Source organism: Bos mutus, chromosome 9 (genome assembly GCF_027580195.1).
Source record: "Bos mutus isolate GX-2022 chromosome 9, NWIPB_WYAK_1.1, whole genome shotgun sequence".
Lineage (NCBI taxonomy): Eukaryota > Metazoa > Chordata > Mammalia > Artiodactyla > Bovidae > Bos > Bos mutus.
In genome coordinates this window covers 15,030,471-15,056,008 of record NC_091625.1, presented here as the reverse complement: position 1 = coordinate 15,056,008, position 25,538 = coordinate 15,030,471, and the positions used below count along the sequence as shown (strand labels likewise).

The 25,538-nt window shown below is 42.9% G+C and overlaps 1 protein-coding gene across 3 annotated transcripts in view; it reads left to right on the top strand.

Moving 5' to 3' along the window:
* FILIP1 (filamin A interacting protein 1) overlaps window positions 1–25,538 on the top strand; it is a 223,944-nt gene that overhangs the window by 149,227 nt on the left and 49,179 nt on the right. For all 3 annotated transcript variants that reach the window (XM_005902814.3, XM_070376210.1, XM_014480470.2), the window contains one exon: window positions 6,370–6,548. In XM_005902814.3, coding sequence (XP_005902876.1) covers window positions 6,370–6,548 — 179 coding nt within the window. The remainder of the gene's footprint in view (window positions 1–6,369; window positions 6,549–25,538) is intronic.

Genomic DNA, 25,538 nt, shown 5'->3' with positions numbered 1-25,538 from the left:
GGAGGAGTGAATGATGAGGAAGAGGGAAAAACAGAAGCTACTTTTCCCAACACTGGCAAAAACGAGAGAAAGAGGATGCTGCAAGGAGAAAAGATTCCCCTACCATTTATAGATTTTTGGTTTCTTAACCCTTTGGGCTTTATAATCAAGTTCTTGCTACTCAGGAGCAAGGGAGTTGCTTCCAAGTTCATGATGCAAGAATCTCATATGTCACTGTTCCATTACCTCCTGGGACTATGAGCAGATAGTCTAGCTTTTGTTCCTAGAAGTCATGCTGTATCTGCATGCATTCATGTTAATTCAGTCCTGTCTGACTCTTTGTGAACCTATGGACTGTAACCCATCATGTTCCTCTGTCCATGGTATTCTCCAGGCAAGAATATTGGAGAGGGTTGCCATGCCCTCCTCAAAGGGACCTTCCCAACCCAGGGATCGAACCTGTGTCTCTTATGTCTCCTGCATTAGCAGGTGGGTTCTTTACGGCTAGGGCCACCTGGGAAGCCCAGAAGTCATGCTGTACCTCAAGCCAAAAACCACTGCTCATTCTACTTTTCATACCAAATTAGGCCCAACTAGGTCATCCAACAGAACCCATTAAAGGTTAAGCAGTGAACCCAACATGGTAGATTCCCCCCCTTGCCAGGTATCTGGGGAGAAATTAAACAGAGAATATTAAATCCCCCAGAACTTCCTTGTACATTAAATTCTAAGATATCAAAATTCTTAATTCTTAAGCAAAATTTCAAAGAAATTAAGCTTTTGGTTTCTTTCCTTCCCAAATTCTTATTCTGCTTAGCCTTAGCCAGAGGGATTTTAATCTGAGGCATTTTCAAAGATGAATGAATATATCCTGACCTCCTCTATTCTGTTTATTCAAAGAGGCTAAAGATTATTAGGACACATGCAGTTACCATAGTATCAATCTCGCATTCATAAATTATTAAAAATGCAAGAAAAGCCCCAGCTCCAAGGTCAATTTATCTCAAGAGGAATGATTTCTTGACCTCAGGACTCAGCATAACGCAAACTCATGTTACTCTTACCAAGACTGAAGCAGAGATTTTGGGGATGTCTGAGGAAAGGAGGATGGATAGAGAAAATCTTTAGCTCTGACAGGATGCTAGTCAGCGTGGGGGAAGCTGTCCCCATCAGATGGAGTCTGCCACCATCAAGAGCTTAATAATTGTGGGGCATGGCGAACCTTGGGTGGGGTGGAGGAATCTGTTTGCATGTACTATCCTTGCCCTGAGTGACACTTGAAACACATCTCTCTTTTTTCAAAGCTCAGGGATGTTTGAGTGGTGACATCCTACATGCCAGGTCTTCCCACCTGAATGTTTAAAACCTCTGAAATCATTTGCTTTTTTCATTAACAATGCCCAGAACTAGGCAACCCATCTCATACCAGTGGTTTTTCTTACTGCCCCCTTATTTCAGGGGTAGCACCCCTTCTCCCAGGTGACTTTCTGAAACCTCCCTGCCTTACTGCCAAGTGGGAACCATACCGTACCCAGGTGACCATTCCTCAGAACTTCCCTTCTCTCTTATGTTTGAACTTTCTAATTCTTAAGTAACTTGTCCTACTCAAGGCAACAAAAGTATTGCCTTTTGTCACAACTTTTCTCCAGAAGGAAGGCTCAGCTGAGTTTTACTGGTATTGTTGTCTTCAACATTTTGACTAGTTTTTCAAATGGTCCCCCTCTTCCTCCATCACTATTTTAGGGGCTGTAGAGTTTTTTCCTTTTTATCTTTTTTTGCCTCTACTTACCCTGTGGTTTCAGGCTTCCCAGGTGGCGCCAGTGGTGAAGAATCCACCTGCCAAGGCAGGAGATTCAAGAGACATGGGTTCAATCCCTGGGTCAGGAAGATCCCCTGGCATAGGAGATGGCAACCCACCTCAGCATTCTTGTCTGGAAAATTCCATGGACAGAGGAGACTGGCAGGCTACAGTCAAAGGGGTTGCAAAAGAGTCAGACACAACTGAGCAACTGAGCGTGTGCACACACACACACACACACACCCGATGCTTTCAGACTCAGACATTTGTTTTCTGTATATTACCTTCCACACTGTGCATCGTGTGGTCACCCTCCATGAGAGAAGCAAAACCAAGGAGTGACAAGTCTGCCAAGAGGAACCCTTGTTCAACACAAATCTTGTCTACTTTTACTTTCTTGAGTTGGATGATCCCTCCTCAGGAGATTTCCACAACACACCTGTGCTTGGACACATCTGCTGCTGTCCTGCCCTACTCCCCTTTCATTTCATCTTTCCCTCAAAATTGACATCTTCAAGTTTCTTGTGTATGTTCACTCAGAGCCCTGGGATAGCTGACACCCTGAGACTCTCCCCAAATTGTTTCAAATATCCTACCCTGATCTTTTCAAGTTTTAATTCTTACGTCTGTCTACATTTTATGTAACCAATCTGAATAGCTGTTGCAGTCTGCAAGAGAAGGGCGCTGTGTGATCTCATGAAGAACCTTCGCAGTTTTGCAGTATGCTCCTCAAGTGTTTCCTGGATCCTGATTCATCTATTCTTTTTGGTGGAGGGGGGTGTCATGTTGCTCTGCTCTCTAGGCTCTCCAGTCTCTTCTCCCTCTGTCACCCACTGTGATTCACCAAGGACTAAAATATCTCCTTTTCTATAGCTTTATCTTTCAGAGCATTTCGATCCATTTTCCTTCTGTGTAAACACACTTTGGTCTTTTAAGACCTCCCATTTCAAGTAGATTTCTCGCTTCCTAAATTCCTTAATACTCTTCCCCTTAGCCCTATGTTGATAATAGACTAAAAATCAGTTCCTAAATCGTGATTCTTTCATCTGAAACATACTGAAATTTCTCCCCATCTCAAGTCCCTGAACTTCTCCACCAACTTGATTCAGGTACTATGATGATCTCATTCAATTTTCCTTCCACCTCTATCCAAGTGGAAGCTACATTTCCAAAAGAATCGGTGCCCATTTCACTTTCACTATTCAGTAATAAGAACTCCTGTTCCTCTGTGGTTGAGCCACCGTTTGGAGCCTGAAAACCAAAAGCCATGGGACACAGTGTACACTATTAACGAATCTACAGAGCTCACAGTTATGGGAGCGGTCTTCAGAGTCTCAGGACAAGCCACACAGATATAGGAGGTTAGTCCACCTCAGCTCTCTCCTAGGAGCTCCGTGCCGTTCCAAACAAAGTAACGAGTCACAGGGTCTGGCAAGTCTGCTCTATTGCTACCCATGTCAGTTCTTACATCCAGAATTTAAAACTGAAAGCTAAATCCTCATACACTAATGCTTTGTTGCTAAAGAGGAATTTACTAGCTTTGCGGTTTAAAATCTAGGTTTGCAGTTCTGGGTGGAAAAGGCAGTGTACGCATCAGCGTCTCAGCATCCTTCCATAGGCATTCAGGGACAAAAAAGACCATCTTCCTGATTATGCAGTCAGTACTGAGGTCGAGCAGAGCTGATGCAGGTGAGGTGAATGTGGCCCCTGACACCAGCCACTTAGGGGCCTAGCCCCAGCGTGGTAGCTGCTGAGAACAGAACAGCCAAGGGCCCACAGGGACAGAACATATTTAAGCTAGGGCCGAGAGGTCCCACCTAGGCTGCCCCAGAGCAATTAATATCAGCATACGCTGTTTTTTCTCTAGATACCCCGACAGTGTCTCTCTCTCTCTGGATATTTCAGTCAACCATCCAATTAATAACGCCCCCATCTTCTCCTCTTTTGAAAGGATGGAGGAATAACTGCAGGAGTCTGACATATGACTTGAAAGATTAACTTTAGTATTGACATAAATAGAAAGATCACCACCACCAGTTTCCTATCAGCTTCTCTCCTAAACTCTGGAGGGAGCAGTGAGGGAGAGTTTGGACCCTCAGAGCACAGAGTACCATTTTATGTAGACAGGGTCAAAACTAAGAAATGAAAAGGCTGGACTTCTAATGCCCAGCTCCCTGTCCCAAATACAACCTTCAAATATGTCACCCTTCCTTCATTAGGGAGGAGTGGGTCAGGGTATCAAGAAACAGGTAGAAGCTGTTCTTCCAAATAGTCTCAAAAGGAGGGAAGGCCTTACTTTACAACGAAGTTGTTGTTCAGCCGCTTGGTGGTGTCTGACTCTTTGCAACCCCATGGACTTGTGGCACACCAGGCTTCCCTGTATTTCACTAACTCCTGGAGTTCACAAACTCATGTCTATCGAGTCGATGATGCCATCCAACCATCTCATCCTCCGTTGCCACTTTATCCTCGTTGCCCTCAATCTTTGCCAGCATCAGAGTCTTTTCCAGTGAGTCGGCTCTTCTCATCAGGTGTCCAAGGTATTGGAGTTTCAGCTTCATGAAGTCAGAAGGATCAAAAAGGGGAAAGAGTTGCTCCTTCTACATTTCTGATGATGTTCCAGCAATGCTTGACAAATTCGATAGCATGTGGTAAAAATCACACTCGTGGAGAGATGCAGAGTGCTTGGGGAGAATATTTTGTAATAGGAGCTGTCTCAGTGAGAAAGTCTCTTGTATAGACTGTCCCATTTACACTGCAGAAATGTATCAGAACACATAAAAGTACAATTAGCCTCCCTGATGATCTCAGGCATGACAGGCCACCAGATCGCCTGGGTTTCGCCAGTCTGTTTGTCACCTGCTCTTAGGCAAGGGGGTGGAGGTCTAATCAGAAGGCACTGAGGATTATGGGGGTAATATCTCTTTTGCTTTGGGCCCCACAAATGATTCATTCACAATGAAGGGATATATACAATTGTGGAGGGAACCTCAGATCCTCCTTATGACTGAAGGGCAAACATGGAACATCCAAAGAATAGCTCTGGAGCTGATCCCCACGGAGCTACTCCACTGAGTCTTACGGAGTTGGCTGTGGGATTAAGAATGGATCCTAGGACTTCCCTGGTGATCCAGTGGTTAAGAATCCATCTGCCAATGTAGGGGTCACAGGTTCGATCCCTGGTCCGGGAGGATACCACATGCGGCAGGGCACCTAAGCCAGTGTGCCACAAGTACTGGCCCCATGCTCTAGAGCCCATGCTCCCCAACAAGAGAAGCCACTAAAATGAGAAGCTCAAGCATCACAATTAGAGAGTAGCCCCTGCTTTCCACAATTAGGGAGAGCCTGCCCTCAGCAACAAAGATCCAGTGCAGCTAAAAAAAAAAAAGAATGGATCCTAAATATGTCTGATTCACCCAGAGCAGTGATTCTCAACAGGGGGGTGGAGGGGCATGGGGACTTTCCCTTCAGGTGACATCTGACAACATTTGTGGATAGCTTTGTCACAACTGCAGGTTTTAGTACCAGCATCTAGAGGTCACAGGCCAGGGATGCCGCTGAGCATCCTCCAGTGCACAGGAAATAAGAATTAATTGGCCATAAATGTCACTAGTGCTGAGGGTTGTGAACTCCTGCACTAGGGTTTGGAGAGGAGAGTAGGATGGAGAACTATCAATACTGTAAGATTGGGTCCTATTCAACAAACATTTACTGAACACTTACGTTGTCCCAAGCTCTGTGTTAAGCACCAGGAACTAAAAAGATGACCAAGGCATGGTGCCTTAGAGATCTTATAGCCTGGCCAGAGACACAGGCACAAAACGTCCTGTAAAAATATTTGATAAGATCTCTTAGTTTGAGATATGTGCTCTCCACAAATTCTGAGACTCTCCCTATATTTAGTATCTCTTAAAAGGAGAGGATTGTGGGTCCTTCACATACTTTTCCTAGAAATTCACTTAACTACAGGCCTTAAAAAAAAAAAAGGGTTGCAATGATAATTTCATTCTACCAGGGGAGGAATTTGTTATATGTGCCTGCCGAGCTCTTTATTTTTGTGAGATTAGGTGGGATGCTCTTCTCTTTCTTTCTGAGTACAGGCCTTTGCGCTGTCTCATCGAAACAGTAAGTCTGTTTAGGAACCACGCATAGGTTCATAGAAAAAGGTCAGAGGCCAGAAGTTACTACAGCCTTACCACCTAGTTCATACAGTCAGCTGACCTAGAGAACATGATGGAATCAGGGGGAAAGCAGAGAATAGCAGACCCCATGCCCTCCCCTTCAGATAATAAACCACTGGGCTTAGTTGCTCAGTCATGTCCCACTCTTTGTGAACCCATGGACTGCAGCCCACCAGACTCTTCTGTCCATGGGATTCTCCAGGCAAGAATAATGGAGTGGGTTGTCATGCCCTCCTCCAGGGGATCTTCCCAACCCAGGGATTGAACCCAGGTCTCCCGCTTTGCAGTCGTATTCTTCACCATCTGAGCCACCAGGGAAGCCCTGATAAATCAAGAGACAAATTATTATTATTTAGAGTCATAAGTAAATGAAATAAAATATTACATTCTTTCCCATGTTGGCTTACTCAGCTGGACAGACTCGAGGAAAAGCAGAAGGAAACCTACCGGCGCATGCTAGAGCAGCTGCTTCTGGCTGAAAAGTGTCACAGGCGCACGGTGTACGAGCTGGAGAACGAGAAGCACAAGCACACGGACTACATGAACAAGAGCGACGATTTCACCAACCTGCTGGAGCAGGAGCGGGAGAGGTAACTGCGCATGCTCGTTGGGGGGTGCGCTCTCATCCTGCCCACTTCCCTCCAGGGGTCAGATTTCCATCCAGGAACTCCGGAGACACTTGCCTGGGGCCTAATTCCTAACTTCTGAATGGTTTGCAGAGAGTGAGACAGACTTTGCCTGGAACTATTAATGTGACCATGTTGGGGGTTCATACAAGTATGACAACACACTGATGTGAAAAGCCAGAAAGCCATACTCAGGGAGCTTCCATTTTAACTTGATCAACGAAGCACCTCCGTTTGAAAAGCCTCTCTACTAATTGCCGTTTGTTAGAAATAATCTATTTTTCCTCTTTGGGGTTAAAATCCACTTCTTCGGAGAAACAAATTACTCAATTTAACCATTTATTAATAAAATGAATCCTATTCATTCTTAACACGGTTATGGAAAATCTTACTATTTGGTTGTTATAAATTACTTAACTAGAATTACCTGCTTAACTTTCTCAGGGTTGCATACTTCTTAAAAACTCAGTGTAAAACAAAACAAATTTAAAAATTCAGTGTATGTGTGTTAGTTGCTTAGTCGTGTCCGACTCTTTGCAACCCCATAGACGTCAAATATGGAGAAGGCAATGGCACCCCACTCCAGTACTCTTGCATGGAAAATCCCTTGGATGGAGGAGCCTGGTAGGCTGCAGTCTATGGGGTCGCTAGGAGTGGGACACGACTGACTCGACTTAGCAGCAGCAGCAGACTTCAAATATGTAGGTAGTTTTCTCAGACCAGGGATTGCCACGTTTGAAGCAGAGACTTCAAATAGAAACGCTTTGATACTATCCAGCTTTTTCAGCATCTTCTTTTTATCTTATTCTTTTTCTTTTCCTTCCTTCAGCTGAATGGTTACATCTGTGAATTCCACGATCTTTGAACCAATAACGCTGAATCGTGATGCTTTGAGTTACCAACCGTGTCCGAGTCTGTGTTTAGGGCTTGCAAATAAGAGCCATTTGGAAAGAGCTTCACCGGTCCCAGCTTTGCTGTGTCTATTTAGTTACAAAAAGGAGATATGATCTTCCCATATTAGTTTATTTGTAGAAAAAGTTACTTTGATAACAGAGTAATTAAAAGCCTGAAACAGAATAGGTTTGTGTTAAAATTCTTGGAAGTTATTGGTAATATTTACTCATTATCGGACTCGGCACATCCCTTGAGGGAGGAGAAATGGATGAGGGAGCAAAGGCTGAAGTAGTACATGTAATACCCTCCTCTTACGGTGTAGCTGGTAAAAAGTCAGCTTTCCAATGCAAGAGACACAAGGGATGCAGATTCCATCCCTAGGTGGGGAAGCTCCCTGAAATAAACTGCAACCCACTCCATTCTTGCAGTGGATTTTCCAATCCTGGAAAATCCCATGGACAGAGGAACCTGGTGCACGCATGCAGGTGCTCGCACACACACACACCCCGTTTTAAGCCTGTCTTCTGTTCCTAGAGGCTCAAGTTTAGCAGCTTCTTGTTTGGATAAATGCTGCTGCTAAGTCGCTTCAGTCGTGTCCGACTCTGTGCAACCCCATAGACGGTAGCCCACGAGGCTCCCCTGTCCCTGGGATTTTCCAGGCAAGAACACTGGAGTGGGTTGCCATTTCCTTCTCCATGTTTGGATAAATAGATGGTCTAATTTGATATTTTGGGGAAACCAACCAGAATAAACTCCATCTCCTCAACTTCTATGAACTTTCCAACCTCAAGCATAGGTAGTGAAAACAAGATTTTAATGTTGGTGTAAAATCACGTATATCTAGGTGTCTTGTATTGGACTGTGGTCAGCTAACAGTAGCAACTTGTTTGATATCTCTTTTAAAGATCTGAAATCTAATAATTTTAGAGAACAGCTGTGTGAATTATTTTCTGGTCTGTTTATCAACCATTTGGTCTAGAATGAGATATGTCTGCTTTTTTCTGCAATTTCCCACCTAAGCTAAATGCCTGAGGTGAATTCATCTACAGTGGTTGTATATAAATGAAGCATGTGGATGGAGAGACTGTACTTACCTAGCTGCTTCTTTTTCTTTCTTTTCCTAATTTCTGTGTATTATGAGAATCATGGAAATAATAATAGTTGATGGAGAGCTTTATAGTTCGCAAAATACTTTTATAGTCATTATACAGTGAGCTTGTCCCAAGTGTATTTATTTTCTAACTTCATGTTGACCAATTCGAGACAAACAATCCCAATTCCCCACCCCTCCATCTGAGTTGTTTCATTTTACCAGAGCAAGTACACAGTGATCTCTCATGAACAAAGTGTCGTGCGTGCACTTGCTCAGTTGCTTCAGTCGGGTCCGACTCTTTGTGACCCCATAGACTGTAGCCCCCAAGCTCCTCTGTCCATGGGATTCTTCAGGCAAGAATACTGGAGTGGGTTGCCATTTCCTCCTGCAAAAGTGCTGTGTAGAAAGTTTTAAAAATCAAAATTGCATTTAAAAATTATATGCCTCAAGCTGTTTTTCATAGTAATACATTGATGAGCACTACTGGGATATGTCACCAAAAGTACGTGCTTATCCAACTACTCTATGGCTTTGAAATAGTATTTTTGACTCAATAGGTTATACTTCAGTGCTTTATATTTTTTCCTGTCAGTGTTCTTGTCCAGGCTGCCCCCCACCGACTGATTGCCAGCGCACATGCTGTGGGTCCACGCTCACCAGACACTCATTATGCTAAATTAGACACCCTCACTAGGAGGACTGTGATAACTTAAAGTGGCATTCTCTGCATTTCTCTGTGTTCTGAAGCAGCCACAGTGACTGGCTTTGCTGAATTCCTGGAGCAGTGAAGCCTTTAGGATTTTCTCAAAGGTCAGGCCCGGGAATCCTGCTGCCCTTTGGAAGCAACCCTGCTAAATCTGCTTGGGGTTAAATCCTTCTTTGAAGTAAGCGATCATAATTAGATCTGCTTATGGGGGCTGGCAGTTTGCTGACCTGGGGCTTGCTTTCCTGTGGGCAATGTCACCAGGGGCTTGTCCCCCACAGGCCCTGGGCCGTGACTCAGGGAGGCCCCAGCGCCCCAAGTGGCTGCCGCACCTGGACTACTGCTGACGGAGAGCTGGCTTTTCCAAGCCTGAGTGGGAGTCCCGGCATAGACTATTCCAAGTACTTCATTTGCTTTTTTGTTTTGCTCTCCCTTCCCTCTTTCTCCAGAAAAGTCCCTTTTGTGAGGAAAAAAAGAGAAGAGAGAAAGAGAGCCAAGAACTTTCCTTCAGAAACATTTCCCTTTGTTTTTCCTGTGAGCATGTGTCAGGGAAGGAAAAAAATGAGACTTGAGATAAGCCCAGGTGGTTTGGTCCTTAGAATCACCCAGCTTCTACTGCAGGTGCGGCTCTGTAGGCTGCCTCCATCTAGACAGCTTCTGATTAGGGGGTGGCCAGAGGAGGGGATGCAAAGCCAGGGGACTCGCCAGACGTGTATTGCATCTAGGCTCCATTGTCTATGCTTGTCCTACATTTGAAACGCCCCTGATTCTGGGAAAGATTGAAGGCAGGAGGAGAATTGTTGGATGGCATCACCAACTCAATGGACATGAGTTTGAATTAACTCTGGGAGTTGGTGATGGACAGGGAGGCCTGGTGTGCTGCAGTCCATGGGGTTGCAAAGCGTTGGACACAACTGAACAACTGAACTGACTCTGTAAGTGTTTCTCACATCCTCTGGAAAATGGTTAAAGATAATAAAAAGGGACCCAGGTAGATAGGATCAGTAGCAATCAAGATTCAGAGAAATCCTTGGTTAAAAAAAAAAAAAGCCTTGGCTTAACGAGCATTGCAAAAGACTTCTGAGGTCAGCCCTTCCAAGTCTCTCATTCTACAGGCTGAGTAACTGGGGCCCAGGATAAATGACATGGCTCAACTCAGACCACAGAGCAGGGCACTGGGCCAGGACCGCTGTACGAATGAGTCCCTTGTGCAGAATGGCTTGTTTTATGTTTTCTTTGTATGCGTGGGCTCCCCACCTCCAAGCTCTTATGTCCAAACTATGACACAGAATCTTATTAATAAAAGGCAGAATTATGGTTATCAGGAGGATATAAGCAGATATTTTAGGACCAGTGGTGTCTTTAGACTGTCAAGATAGGAGAAGCTTTGGAACAGCATCTGTTGGAAGAAGCAGCCTGGGGACTTGTTTTGGAGCAGAGTTTGAGTAGCACACACCAGTGTTCCACTTCTGATGTATTCTGATGGGAGACCGATGCTGGTTATAGCGGAGGTAAATAAAGCACCCCTCCAAGCTTCCCCATTGTGTGGCCACTGACCTGGACCCTGAAAGTGTAAAAACTAAGGAAGCAGAAGTTATTTTTCATTTTTCAGAAGTTGTTTAGTTCATCCTATATAAAAATTTCACAAATTAAGTGCCTGCTGTTGCTGCTGCTGCTAAGTCGCTTCAGTCGTGTCTGACTCTGTGCGGCCCTATAGATGGCAGCCCACCAGGCTCCCCCGTCCCTGGGATTCTCCAGGCAAGAACACTGGAGTGGGTTTCCATTGCCTTCTCCAATGCATGAAAGTGAAAAGTGAAAGTGAAGTCGCTCAGTCGTGTCCGATCCTCAGTGACCCCATGGACTGCAGCCTTCCAGGTTCCTCCATCCGTGGGATTTTCCAGACAAGAGTACTGGAGTGGGGTGCCATTGCCTTCTCCAAATTAAGTGCCTAAGAGGACTAATATATTTCTCTGGGCTTCCTTTACTCTAAGTCAAAAGACTGATCATAATCTACTACCATCATTTACTTCATGTTTATTTTTACAAATAGTTACAGTTATATTCCCAAGTTGGGAATAATAATATTCCCAAATCAAAAAGTGAAAATAGCATAAATAATGCACTGGCTTAACTAGCACTATTTACAATATACATGAAAGTATCCTTCATTGCATTAAGATAAAGACCATTTTTAACTGTTATAGTCTCCATATTTTGAGTCAGCTTGACCTTAAAAGACATAATTCTGAGCACATGAGATCACCCTCAGAATTTATAACTTTATTCTCTGCATGAACTGAAAGACTGCTAATTTTAATCACGCACTGCTCTAGGGCTGCTTCAAGAATGTCAGAATACAGGGAATACAGTTACATCAAAAAGTACTTTGGAACTTACAGAAATATTTGAGGGGAATGTATGTACATGTTTGTGTGTGTAAATTACGTGAGGAGGGCTGTCTAAATCTTTAACCAGAGTTATAAATTTGAAAGCGTTTGGATTCTATAGGCTCAACTGGGCCTACATAAATAATTACATCATCGTGTAGTATTGCAGCAAACCTTCCAAGTATAGGTTTGTTTTTTTAAAAAAAATCACAAACCAGCATCTCGAGAGAAATCTCTTAACTAGCACATGCAGGAATGGGGGCCTGATACAGGGGAAATTTTCAAGCCCTGTTTTGATGGTGTTCCTTTAGGCCTGGTAAGCGGGGACAGGCTACACCATTGCTCTCGCCTGTGTCCAGGAATGACCGGAGCAAGTTTGTGAAGTCACTCTAGTGGCCTGGGATCCTAGGAGATATTCTTGGCTCACATTATAGAAGATGCACATCTGGTTCCCTGGCATATTTCCCTTAAGTTTCTTCGATTTAGCTGGCTTATCTCTATCACAGTAAAATGGACTTTTCTCCATGGTAGCACTTTGTAGAAAAGTATCACTGCTGACATGTAAACCATCAAGTTTGATCACGCAGACAGTAATCGATAGGTGGGAGGTACTGGCAGGAAACAGCAGAGCCTTCTTGTCTGTGCTTAGCCCGAGGCTTTATGCTGCTCACTAGTGGGTTAGATGGAGAAGGCGATGGCACCCCACTCCAGTACTCTTGCCTGGAAAATCCCATGGATGGAGGAGCCTGGTAGGATGCAGTCCATGGGGTCACTAAGAGTCGGACACGACTGAGCGACTTCACTTTCACTTTTCACTTTCATGCATTGGAGAAGGAAATGGCAATCCACTCCAGTGTTCTTGCCTGGAGAATCCCCGGGACGGGGGAGCCTGGTGGGCTGCCGTCTATGGGGTCGCACAGAGTCGGACACGACTGAAGTGACTTAGCAGTAGCAGCAGCAGTGGGTTAGATGTCATTGACACCCCTGATGCATTGGACATACACACGTCCTGTTTAATCCTTATAAAACTGTATGAAGGGACTTCCCTGGTGGTCCTGTGGTAAAAAAAGAAAAAAAAAATCTGCCTGCCAATGTGGGTTCAATCCCTGGTCCGGAAAGATTCTACATGTTATGGATCACCTAAGCCTGTGCACCACCACTATGCTGAGCCATTGCTCTGGAACCCATGCTCCATAACAAGAGAAGCCAGCAAAATGAGAAGCCCCTGACCACAACCAGGAGGAGCCTCGCTCTCTGAAACTAAAGAGAGCTGGCACAAGGAGACCCAGTGCAGCCAAATTAACGAGTTAAAAATAGATAAATAAATCTTTTAAAACTGTATGAAGTGTAGTGACTATCCCTATTTAGAAGATGGGAAAGCAGACTAAATTCCTTCCACCAAGGTCACTTGCCAACAGTTAATTGGAAGAAGCAATGTTTGAACTGAATTTCTTACAGTAAAAACTGACAAACAACAAAAAAAACCTTTTGCACTTCCAAGTTCTTATCTTCTGATTGAAATGAACACCTCATTTCTCCAACGTTTGGAGGAAGGAAAGATGACTTAAAATGTTGATTCTTTGGATGGCACATCCATTCTGTCTGTGGGTTCGGGATTCAAATTCATAGATTTTAACTCATCATGAGATATGCCACCTACTATCAATATCCTACTGACTAAGAAAACTACTAGGAATAGACAGCTTCTAAGAAAGGAGAGGAATTAGAATTCAGAGACTCAATCACAGTTTGACAGTTGACCTTCTGAAAGAACGCCAGGACCAAACTCCACCTTCCAATTCCTCTTACCCTTGTGATATGCAAATCCTACTGGAAAATGTGATTGAAATGATGGAGGTTGAGGTGATTTAGACTTCGCACAGCTAGGGCATTTGTGTTGAGGGGTAGGTGGGAACTGTGTAAAGGAAGTGATGTTGTGTCTTACCTAAAGGGACCAGGCAATCAATGACTCAGATAACTTCCCAAAGTTGCAAGATGGAAAAGGAGTTGGTCCTCTTAAAAGACCCCAGTCATTAACCTATCTACAATTAGCGCTGTGGAACTAGGAGCCTGCTACTCATCCTGAACTGGACACTCCATGGATGAAATATGAATAAGCCCACTAAAAATGCCCTTGAGGTTCATTTCACCAGATCCCAGCTATACAAAAATGCCAAGCCTTCAGTGGATGTGATTGTTTTCCAAGCTTTATAGAGTTCTCGTTCTCATTGAATTAACAGCCTCTGATCTAAGATTCTTCAGAGTTTTAGTAATAAAACTTTGAACAGATATGCCAGGGAAGGTTGATTATCTGATCAACATAATTTTCTAACTAATCAAAGGTTATGATATGAATTAATTTACTTTTTCTGTTTTGGAAAATATTTCTCAAATATATTTTACTTTTTCATGAAAATGTTGACTATACCACAAGATCCAATTAAGTCATATTTGATGATTCAGGATCTTATAGTGCTGTACCCTGAGTAATTCTGTATGTTACAACCTCAGGGCCTATTAGATTAGATTCAAATCTAAATGTCAATTATGGTTGCATTTTACTGTGGATAGGATGGTGGAAGATGTTTTCCAGATATGAGCGTTTCACCTGGCTAACCAAGAATTTTAGTTAATTAGATTCAGCATATTTGAACTTTTACAACAACAACAGCAACAGAACTTGAACCAAGAAGGACTCTGATACTATTCAAAAGGGCAGGATAATAACTGAAGAAAATTGACCATGAGAAAGGAAACACATTGAAAGGGAGGGCTTGAGAGACAACAGGCAAGAAACATATTTTACTGCCTAAGATTTTAGCATGTAAGAATATACCAGTCCTGTTATTTGATACACTTTATTAAAGGAAAGTCCTAGGAAACGTGAGAATAGAGAATGTATCTATAGTTTGAATGTGAGAGATAAAGGGTGGCCAGCTCATCAGAGTCTCTCTGGACCAGAATCAATCACCAAATTGTTCTCTTTTGATTCCAGGAAGTTGCCAGACAGTTCTGGAAACTCTAAATACCTGAGTCACTGAAGGGGCCTCTTCTGAGAGAAACAGAGGCAGCTTCTTTCACAGAACTTTTCTTCTTTCTGTTGCATGACTCTGTCAATGCTGGTCACACCCAGTTAGCCCGGAAGTGGACAGCTGTCTGGACAGAAATCACAGAGGCCACACACTCAGATGCCTTAGGTGCCAGGGAAATAGCTGAAGGGCACAGATTCAGCTGTTTAGCACACACTGCAGACACGGAGGGATTCCCGGGATGCAGAGCCAGCTCTGACTACCGGGAGAAGTCACCATCCAGCTCAGTCCAGCTGACCCTGGCTCAGGGTCACCAATTCAGATTTTTCGGGAAAAGGAAGAACTCTGATTTGAGTAAAATCTTCTGAGTCACTGTTCACTGGAATTTATAAAACAATGTGCAGTGAACAAAACTCACCTGTCGGCTGTTGAGTCTCTAATGCAGCTGGTTTGAACCTTGGTGACCTAGACATTAGGGAGGCTAGGGCCTCAGAGGAAGCACGGCACGAGAATCCTGCTGAATAGTGTGTTCTGTTGATGGTGATGAACTAGCTCATTGAGACACTCTCTTGAAGCATATGAAACAGAAAGAAATAAAGACAACAGAAGCAAAGGAAAAACTCAGCAGAGACAGAAATTCGAAGAATAAGGAATATCTCCCTCATAGGACTGGGTTTCAGTAGACACCTCTCTCTGATCAGGTGCCCAGAATTGGGTCACAAGTGAGTGGTCTTGAGTTACTGCCGCTGCAGGTGTATGCTCTGCAGGTGTACAGTCTTCCACTTCTCCCAGGGCCTGAGTGGCTGTGGAGACAGGTTTCTGCATTAAATCATTCTGGGGTATTCTTTCCCAGAATTCCCTGGGTGACTCTGTCCCTTACTACTTCAAAGACTGTGTCATTCAATTTTAATATTGTTACAGCTTTTCATTTGCCCCATTATAAGAATTTACTGCAGTGTGATAATAATTGGATTTTTTAACCTAATTTCTTCTGTCACCCTGTGACCCAGTCCTCATCTGAGCAGCCAGCCAAGAGAAATTATCACCTCGAGGGAAAGTGGCCACAGCTGGAGGAGGGAAGTCAATAGCTTGCCTCCTGGATTCCAGAAGCGAGTACATATGTGTAGCTTGAGATAGAATATATAATCAAGTTGATTCAATTTTTGTCGCTCCTCCTTTCCTGTTTAGATAAGCTGCTTCTCTTAAGAGAAGAGCAAGACAGCAAGAGAAGTCAATGTCACAGGAACAGACGATGCAAAAGAAGAGGCTCTGTTCTGAGTTTACTTGGGGTGTGGGGGTATGGGTGGAAAAGTGGAGAGAAATATAAACCCCAGATACATGGGTGTGAAGAATTTGAGAATGGAGCCATCACTAGGTAGAGTCCAAGAGTGTCTCGGTCTGCTTGGGCTGCCATAACAAAATAGACTGTGTGGCTTAAACAGTAGAAGTTTATTTTCTCACAGTTCTGGATGCTGCACGTTCAAGATCAGGGTGCCAGAATTGCCAGGGTCTGGTGAGGCCTCTCTTCCTGACCTGCAGACGTCCACCTTCTCACTGTGTTCTCACATAATCTTTTCTCTGCGCATGGACGTGGAGAGAGGTCTTCTTAGAGGGCCTCCAGTTCTATTGGATTAGTACCCTACCATTACGGCTTCATTTAACCTTTATTACCTCCATAAAGCTGTATCTCCAAACACAGTCACACTGGGGGTAGGCCTTCAATATATGAATTTCAGGGGGCAAATAGCAAAGGGCATGGCAAAACTTGTGGTTCTCCAATAACTCAAGAGAAAGAGAATAAAACTTGGTATTTGATGAGTCTAGTTGGAGAGAGCTTGGTATAGCTTCAGTATCCTGCCACCCTAAAGGAATATCTAGATTTTTTTCCCCCGTGTCCCTGAAAGGCCATGGGAATAGCTGATTCAGGGCCAGATGTGAAAACAGAACTGTGACACATTTGGATCAGCAGTTTGAGCAGGAGGACAGCTGAGGCCAGAGACCACAGTGTGCACCTCAGAGAATGCCAGCGTGGAAGGATGATGCCTCCGTGACCTCTCCCTCATCCCCGACGGCCCCAGAACGCAGCCCCAACTCCAGAAATGGAGTCCTGAAGGACTGATTGACTGAGGAGTCTTTAGATTTGCAAAGGAAAACCTCTGAGTTTACCCAGAATTAACTAAAATAAAGTAGGATGGGGCAAAAGCTGCAGTGGTGGCAGCAGCTGGCCAGTGTAAGATGACAGCAGGTGAGGCGGCTGGGCCTGGGACAGCAGGAGCAGCCGCTGGCAGAAGGGGACCCAAGACAGGAAGCCAGATGCTGGGCCTCGGCGACTCATGTACTTGTGTCTGCTCCAGCCAGACACCCCGCCTTGACCAACCCATCCTTCAGTGAATCCAGAGACGTGATTTCTCAGGGGCTCAGCCTGGTCCTGCTTTGGAGATAAAGGAGGAAAGAACTGCTGTTTTACTTAAAAAAAAAAAAAAAAAAGATAAAATGGAATAGGAGCTCATAATAGAAATAAAGAGATACAGAAATATGAAGATAATCGTATTTCTTGCACACATGAGTTCGAGGCCTGCAGTTAGCACAGTGTTCATTAGTAATAATCCCTCTGTGTGCCTGTGTACTAGGGAGAAAGAAGTAACTGTTTCCCAGATGGTGCTAGTGGTAAAGAACCCACCTGCCAATACAGGAGACATAAGAGACTCGGGTTCCATCCCTGGGCCGGGACGATCCCCTGGAGGAGGACATGGCAACCCACTCCAGTATTCTGGCCTGGAGAATCCCATGGACAGAGGAGCCTGGTGGGCTACAGTCCATGGGGCTGCAGAGTCAGACACGACTGAAAGAACTTAACTGACATGCACGTGGCTGGTTCCAGAGTACTGGGGGCTTCCCAGGTGCTCAGTGATAAAGAATCTGCTGCCAAAAGGAGATGCTGGTTGACCCCTGGGTTGGGAAGATCCCCTGGAGGAGGAAATGGCAGCCTACTCCAGTATTCATGCCTGGAAAATTCCATGGATGGAGGAACCTGGCAGACTATAGTCCACAGGGTTGCAAAGAGTCGGATATGACTGAGCATGCAGCACACACACACCAGAGTACTGAGGGTGTGCTTAGGAATGTTTGTGAAATTAAGAGGATCATCTGAGCTAAGTTTAACTTCTTCAATCACAGTTAACTTCTTCCCTGGGTTACTCTAGCTACATGGTATTAGAACCCCTCAATATCTGCCACCTAAGGACAAGTTGTTTTCTCAAGCTGCCTGCTTTACTTTGGGAGCCAGAGAGCCCTGGATTCAAATTCTGACTCTGCCACTAACTAGACCAGTCAGATAACTCTTGGACAAGTATCCAACCTCTCTGATTCTTTATCTATAGAATGGGGATAATCTATCTCATAAAGTTGTTTATGGTCACGAGACAATAAATATGAAGCCCTTTCCACAAGGCATAGGGTATAACGCCTAAAGGTGGCCATTTCTTCTGCTCTCAGACACACTTAGTGTATCAAACACACTCAGAAGAAAACTATGGCAGTTCCATTAAATCACAATTTACATTTTCTCAAACTAAAACATTTTGAGAACAATGCAAAATAGTAGAAAAGTAAACTCTACTGTTGTCTCATGGGGTTTTGTATTTAGATTACAGGAAAACTGAAAAGCTACTTCCAAGAGAGAATTCAATAAGATGAGGCAGTGGGACTTCCCTGGTGGTCCAGTGGTTAAGAATCCGCCTTCCAACGCAGGGGACATGAGTTCGATCCCTGGTCAGGGAACCAAGATCCCACAGACCTCAGGGTAACTAACACCTGTGCAGTGCAGCTAAAGAGCCCTCATGCTGCAACTGGAGAAGCCAGCTCGAGACAACTACCAAGCCTGTGTGCTCATGCTCATGTGCCCATGCTCCACGACAAGAGAAGAACACTCACCACAGCTAGAGAGACGGCCCAAACATAGCAACTAGAAAAAGCCCACACACAGCAACAAAGACCAGTACAGCCAAATAAACAAATAAAAATTGAGGAAAAAAAAAGATGAGGTGGCAAAGTTTAAAGCTACATATTGTCAATATTCAACTATCAAGTTTTCATATTTCCAAAGGACAAAATAGTATGAACTGTATTAAATATTAACTATTTAAGAATAAACTTAAGAATGTGAAAGAGCTACATAAAGAAAAAGTTTTAGTGCTACCTAGAGATATGTAAAATATTGAGACCAACGGAAAGGCTTATCATTCTAGGACTGGAGAACTAACGTTGTAAAGCCATCATCTCCATATATTAATCCACAGCCTTACTGTGCTCCTAATAAAAATATCATTGGTTTTTTTTTTTAAGCATAAGAACTAATGAAGTTATTCCAAAGTTCACATAAAAAAATACACAAGCAAGAATAGTCAAGTATGAAAACAAAAAAAGAGAAGAAAAGTTTCCAGGAAAAAAGTTGCCAGAAAAAAAAATCCCATATTAAAACCACAGTAAGTAAAATAGTGTGGCATTGGTACATGAACGGACAGGTCAGTGGAGCTGATGTATTTATGAAATAGATTATAGTACATATAGAAATTTAATATATGTTAAAGATAGCATTCCAAATCAGTTTGGAAAAAACTGATCTCTTAGTAATGGCTCTTATTAATGGGTCTCAGTAATGGGCCTCTTAGTAACGGCTAATTACTAAATTATAGTCATTTTAATTATAGGATAGGTAACTTATTTGTAAACATGAGGATACTTGCTCATATTGTAGCCAAGGTTATATTTTTCTGTCCTGACTTGGTTTCTACCATTTCAGGAGAACCATCAATTTAACAGCTGTGGTTCATCTCAAGGGAAGATTTAGCATTTACTTTTTAAGGTTCCAAAGGATAGATAAATCCCATGTAATAAAAAATATATATTTGAAGAATAAAATATATAGCAGGAAAATGATTTTCTAAAAAAAAAAAAAAAGCAGTATTATGATTTTTAGCCACATAAAATTTTATGAGAAGTAAAATACGTGGTAACTCTAGGTATCCTTTGGAAGAAAAACTACTATAGTAACTTTGTGGAGGTCATAAATTTACAGCTATTTTTCTATAACTTTGTATGTTAAAAAATTAATACATTAAAAAGAAATGACAACACATTTTATTTAGTGAAAAGAATAAAAGCTTAAGCCCAGTTTGGACTGACTTACTAGAATAACTTGGGGAATAATTATTTTCTTTCCCCAACAGCTGCATAAAACAATGAGAAAAAAAAACAAAGCTAATCTTAAGAGTTATACCTAATTATCGAACTGAGGGATTTAAATGTATTTTTTAGAGAAGTTATTATGGATTATTAAATGGAGTCTGGATACAAATTCACTTATTTTGAAAGTTAATGCAGATTTAGCTTATAATTTGGGGGTAAAAAAGTTGATTGTAAGTGGTACAGTATATGTATGAAAATAAAAACTCTAATCTGAAAGCTCTCAGGAACTAGAGCAGATGGGAAGTTTTAAGAAACACACCACCCAAAGCAATTTATAGATTCAATGCAATCCCTATCAAGCTACCAACGGTATTCTTCACAGAGCTAGAACAAATAATTTCACAATTTGTATGGAAATACAAAAAACCTCGAATAGCCAAAGCTATCTTGAGAAAGAAGAATGGAACTGGAGGAATCAACCTGCCTGACTTCAGGCTCTACTACAAAGCCACAGTTATCAAGACAGTATGGTACTGGCACAAAGACAGAAATATAGATCAATAGAACAAAATAGAAAGCCCAGAGATAAATCCACGCACATATGGACACCTTATCTTTGACAAAGGAGGCAAGAATATACAATGGATTAAAGACAATCTCTTTAACAAGTGGTGCTGGGAAAACTGGTCAACCACTTGTAAAAGAATGAAACTAGAACACTTTCTAACACCTTACACAAAAATAAACTCAAAATGGATTAAAGATCTCAACGTAAGACCAGAAACTATAAAACTCCTAGAGGAGAACATAGGCAAAACACTCTCCGACATACATCACAGCAGGATCCTCTATGACCCACCTCCCAGAATATTGGAAATAAAAGCAAAAATAAACAAATGGGACCTAGTTAAACTTAAAAGCTTCTGCACAACAAAGGAAACTATTAGCAAGGTGAAAAGGCAGCCTTCAGAATGGGAGAAAATAATAGCAAATGAAGCAACTGACAAACAACTAATCTCAAAAATATACAAGCAACTCCTCCAGCTCAACTCCAGAAAAATAAATGACCCAATCAAAAAATGGGCCAAAGAACTAAATAGACATTTCTCCAAAGAAGACATACAGATGGCTAACAAACACATGAAAAGATGCTCAACATCACTCATTATCAGAGAAATGCAAATCAAAACCACTATGAGGTACCATTTCACACCAGTCAGAATGGCTGCGATCCAAAAGTCTACAAGCAATAAATGCTGGAGAAGGTGTGGAGAAAAGGGAACTCTCTTACACTGTTGGTGGGAATGCAAACTAGTACAGCCACTATGGAGAACAGTGTGGAGATTCCTTAAAAAACTGGAAATAGAAATGCCTTATGATCCAGCAATCCCACTGCTGGGTATACACACTGAGGAAACCAGAAGGGAAAGAGACACATGTACCCCAATGTTCATCGCAGCACTGTTTATAATAGCCAGGACATGGAAGCAACCTAGATGTCCATCAGCAGATGAATGGATAAGCAAGCTGTGGTACATATACACAATGGAGTATTACTCAGCCATTAAAAAGAATACATTTGAATCAGTTCTAATGAGATGGATGAAACTGGAACCTATTATACAGAGTGAAGTAAGCCAGAAAGAAAAACACTAATACAGTATACTAACGCATATATATGGAATTTAGAAAGATGGTAACAATAACCCTGTATACGAGACTACAAAAGAGACACCAATGTATAGATCAGTCTTATGGACTCTGTGGGAGAGGGAGAGGGTGGGGAGATTTGGGATAATAGCATTGAAACATGTATAATATCATGTATGAAACGAGTCGCCAGTCCAGGTTCGATGCACAGTACTGGATGCTTGGGGCTGGTGCACTGGGATGACCCAGAGGGAGGGTAGGGGAGGGAGGAGGGAGGAGGGTTCAGGATGGGGAACGCGGGTATACCTGTGGCAGATTCATTTCGATATTTGGCAAAACTAATACAATATTGTAAAGTTTAAAAATAAAATAAAATTTAAAACCTGTTTAAAAAAAAAAAAAGACACACCAAAAAAATCATTAGGAAATATCAAACAGCTCAGCTAGAATGGAACTTTAATTGGCAGATTTTCAGTCAATAACTATAGCCTCAGAGTCTACCCAAGTGGCAAAATATAGTGAATAATTTCCTAAGGTAGTGACAGATTTTAAAAAATTATTTCTGATCTATCAATACACTGAGACTGTCCATTGTAATTCAGGCAGTTGTAATACCAGGTAATTGATGGATTCTGACAGACATTCTATAAGTGAGAAAATACAAAATAAAAATCTACAGATTCTTTTTAGCTAATTGAAGGATTAGTGAGATATGTAAGTTCCAGAGAAAACACCTGAATCAAGGTTGCAAAAACAACTGGGTTAAAAGTGAGCATTTCCAAGAACCAATTGGCTGATTTTGGTCCCCAGATTCCAAGTTAGTTGGATTAAGTTTTTAATTGAGCTAATGGTTTATTTCAGCATCATGGACAAAATAAAGTATTGAAAAGTAATAGGTAAGATTATTCTGGAATGAAAAGCCTTGGGAATATTGCCCTAAATGGGCAGCCATAATAAATACCAGGCAAAAGTGGTTGTTTTTTTTGGGGGGGGAAGGGCGGGGGGCACAAATTCATACTCCAGGAAAGAGTTAAGAAAGTACTGGGAAAACGTGCTGTTTCTTTGCACCGATGATGAATGACTATTAATTTTTTTCCAGGATGGAGGAAGGTACTCAGATTTGCATTACAAATCCTGGATTTCAAAAAGGGAGTTGGAATTTGGGAAGGTGTGTTTTCAGTGTTCGGGGGGGTTGCTCCTTTCTGGCTCCTTGACCAAGTGTGCACTCTTTTTCCAAGAATGCTTGTGTTTGGAAAGTACTTCATGGTGATGAAAAGTTTAAACAGAAAAGGTTAATCAAAACCTTGGTCTTTCATGCTCAATGCGTAACATATTCAGTTCTTGGATGCGAACTCTTAGCTAAGAAACTATTCAAATAATAGTGAGGGGCCGAATGTGAGCTTCAACTGCAAACTAACTACAGGTCAACTTTACTTAATCTTAACTCATTCCTCTTTAGTTCAGAACTACTGTGCCTAAGAGGATTGGCATTAAATTTTCTGTGTAGCTCTTAATTATCCTACAGGAGTTCACTGAGAATTACTGTTATTTATTTCATTCTGAAATGCTTAAGGATGTAATTGTGTCTGACCTGAAATGTGAAGAAAGCTTGAAGTGGTGACCTCTGACTTCTCCACACCAAATGGGCTATTGGAAAAGGGGAATGCTCTGGTTTATGTGTTGTTGTTCAGTCGCTAAATTATGTCTGACTCTTTGCAATCCATGGACTGCAGCACGCCAGGCTTCCCTGTCCTTCACTGTCTCCCAGAGTTTGCTCAAATTCATGTCCATTAGTTGGTAATGCTATCTAATCATCTCATCCTCTGTTGTCCCCTTCTCCTCTTGCCTTCAATCTTTCTGAGCATTAGGGTCTTTTCCAGTGAGTCAGCTTTTTGCATCAGGTGGCCAAACTATTGGAGCTTCAGCCCAACATCAGTCCTTCCAATGAATATTCAGGGTTGAATGTCACCAAATCCTGCAGTATTCTAATGATGCACATGTTCTAACTTTACCTACTTATTTATACCCATCATTCTTTCCTCTAGTACTCTCTGATTTTCTCAGCTCTCCAATGCTCAACAGATTTGTCTGACTTCTGTAATTTGCAATATTTGAGAAGTTTTGGATTATATTTCTCCCGAAGAAGGAGATAATTGTGTACAAAACTACTGCCTGGACTTAGTACACCCTGACCAAAACTCCAGAGAGAGATCTTGGAAGAAAGTTCTGCCCCAACTAAGGAATGCAAGTGCAATGCTTCTAGCACGTCCTGTCCTGTGACTTTCTTCTGCCAGCCTGCCACTCCAACCCCCCCAGGATATCCACATCTAAGAGTTCTGGAACACAACCCCCGCTGCTGCAAAATGTGTCTCTTGCGATGAAAGCATAATGAATTGGCAGGCCCAGTGATCACCCACACATTGAGAAATTTCCAGCTTGCCATATGCTAAACTAGATCTTTTTCAGAAATGTTCAGGAAACATGTTCTCTCATCTCCTGTTCATTTGTGTTTCTGACCAAGAATTTATAGATTGGAGATTTCAATAAACTTCTCCTTGGGTTCCATTAATTTGCACAGAATTCAGAGAAACATTTTATTAATACTTATTAGTGAAAGTGTTAGTCACAGAGCCATGTCTGACTCTTTTTGACCCTATGGACTGTAGCCCACCAGGCTCTTCTATCTGTGGAATTCTCGGTAAGAATTCTGGAGTGGGATAGCCATTCCCTTCTCCAGGGGATCTTCCCTACCCAGGGATTGAACTCAGGTCTTCTGCATTGCAGGCAGATTCAGCCCTCTCCAAGTGTGCCACTCTTTCCAAATCACCACATGTTCACCAAAACAGATGCTTCATCCTTTGTGGCTTTTATGGTGGCTTAATTACATCTGCGCTCTGATGCCCTCTTGCAGCACCTACCATCTTACTTGGGTTTCTCTTACCTCGGATATGGGGTATCTCTTCATAGCTGCTCCAGCAAAGTGCAGCCACTGCTCCTTACCTTGTATGAGGGGTATCTCCTCACCGCCATCCCTCCTGACCTTGAACATGGAGTAGCTCCTCTAGGCCCTCCTGCACCCACGCAGCCACCGCTCCTTGGACTTGGGGTTGCTCCTCTCGGCCGCTGCCCCTGGCCTCTGGCTGGGGGTAGCTCCTCCCGGCTGCCGCCCCTGGCCTCAGACGTGGGGTAGCTCCACTTGGCTGATCCTGTGCCGTCGCAGCCTGGCACTCTCGGCCACTGCCCCGACCTCAGAGTGGGGTAGCTCCTCTTGGCTGCCACCCCTCGGGCATGGGGTCTTTCCAGCTTCTGCCCCTGACCTCGGACGTTGGGTAGCTCTTCTCTGCTGCATTTGTGCGCCGTCGCAGCCTCCCGCACTTGTGCACTGTCGCAGCCCAAACCACAATCACAGAAAACTAGTCAATCTAATCACACTAGGACCACAGCCTTGTCTAACTCAATGAAACTAAGCCATGCCCTGTGGGGCCACCCAAGACAGGCGGGTCATGGTAGAGAGGTCTGACAGAATGTGGTCCACTGGAGAAGGGAATGGCAAACCACTTCAGTATTCTTGCTTTGAGAACCCTATGAACAGTATGAAAAGGCAAAATGATAGGATACTGAAAGAGGAACTCCCCAGGTCAGTAGGTGCCCAATATGCTACTGGAGATCAGTGGAGAAATAACTCCAGAAAGAATAAAGGGATGGAGCCAAAGCAAAAACAATACTCAGTTGTGGATGTGACTGGTGATAGAAGCAAGGTCTGATGCTGTAAAGAGCAATATTGCATAGGAACCTGGAATGTCAGGTCCATGAATCAAGGCAAATTGGAAGTGGTCAAACAGGAGATGGCAAGAGTGAACGTCAACATTCTAGGAATCAGTGAACTGAAATGGACTGGAATGGGTGAATTTAACTCAGATGACCATTATATCTACTATATCTACTACTACTACTACTGTGGGCAAAGAGTCCGAAATGCAGTACTTGGATGCAATCTCAAAAACAACAGAA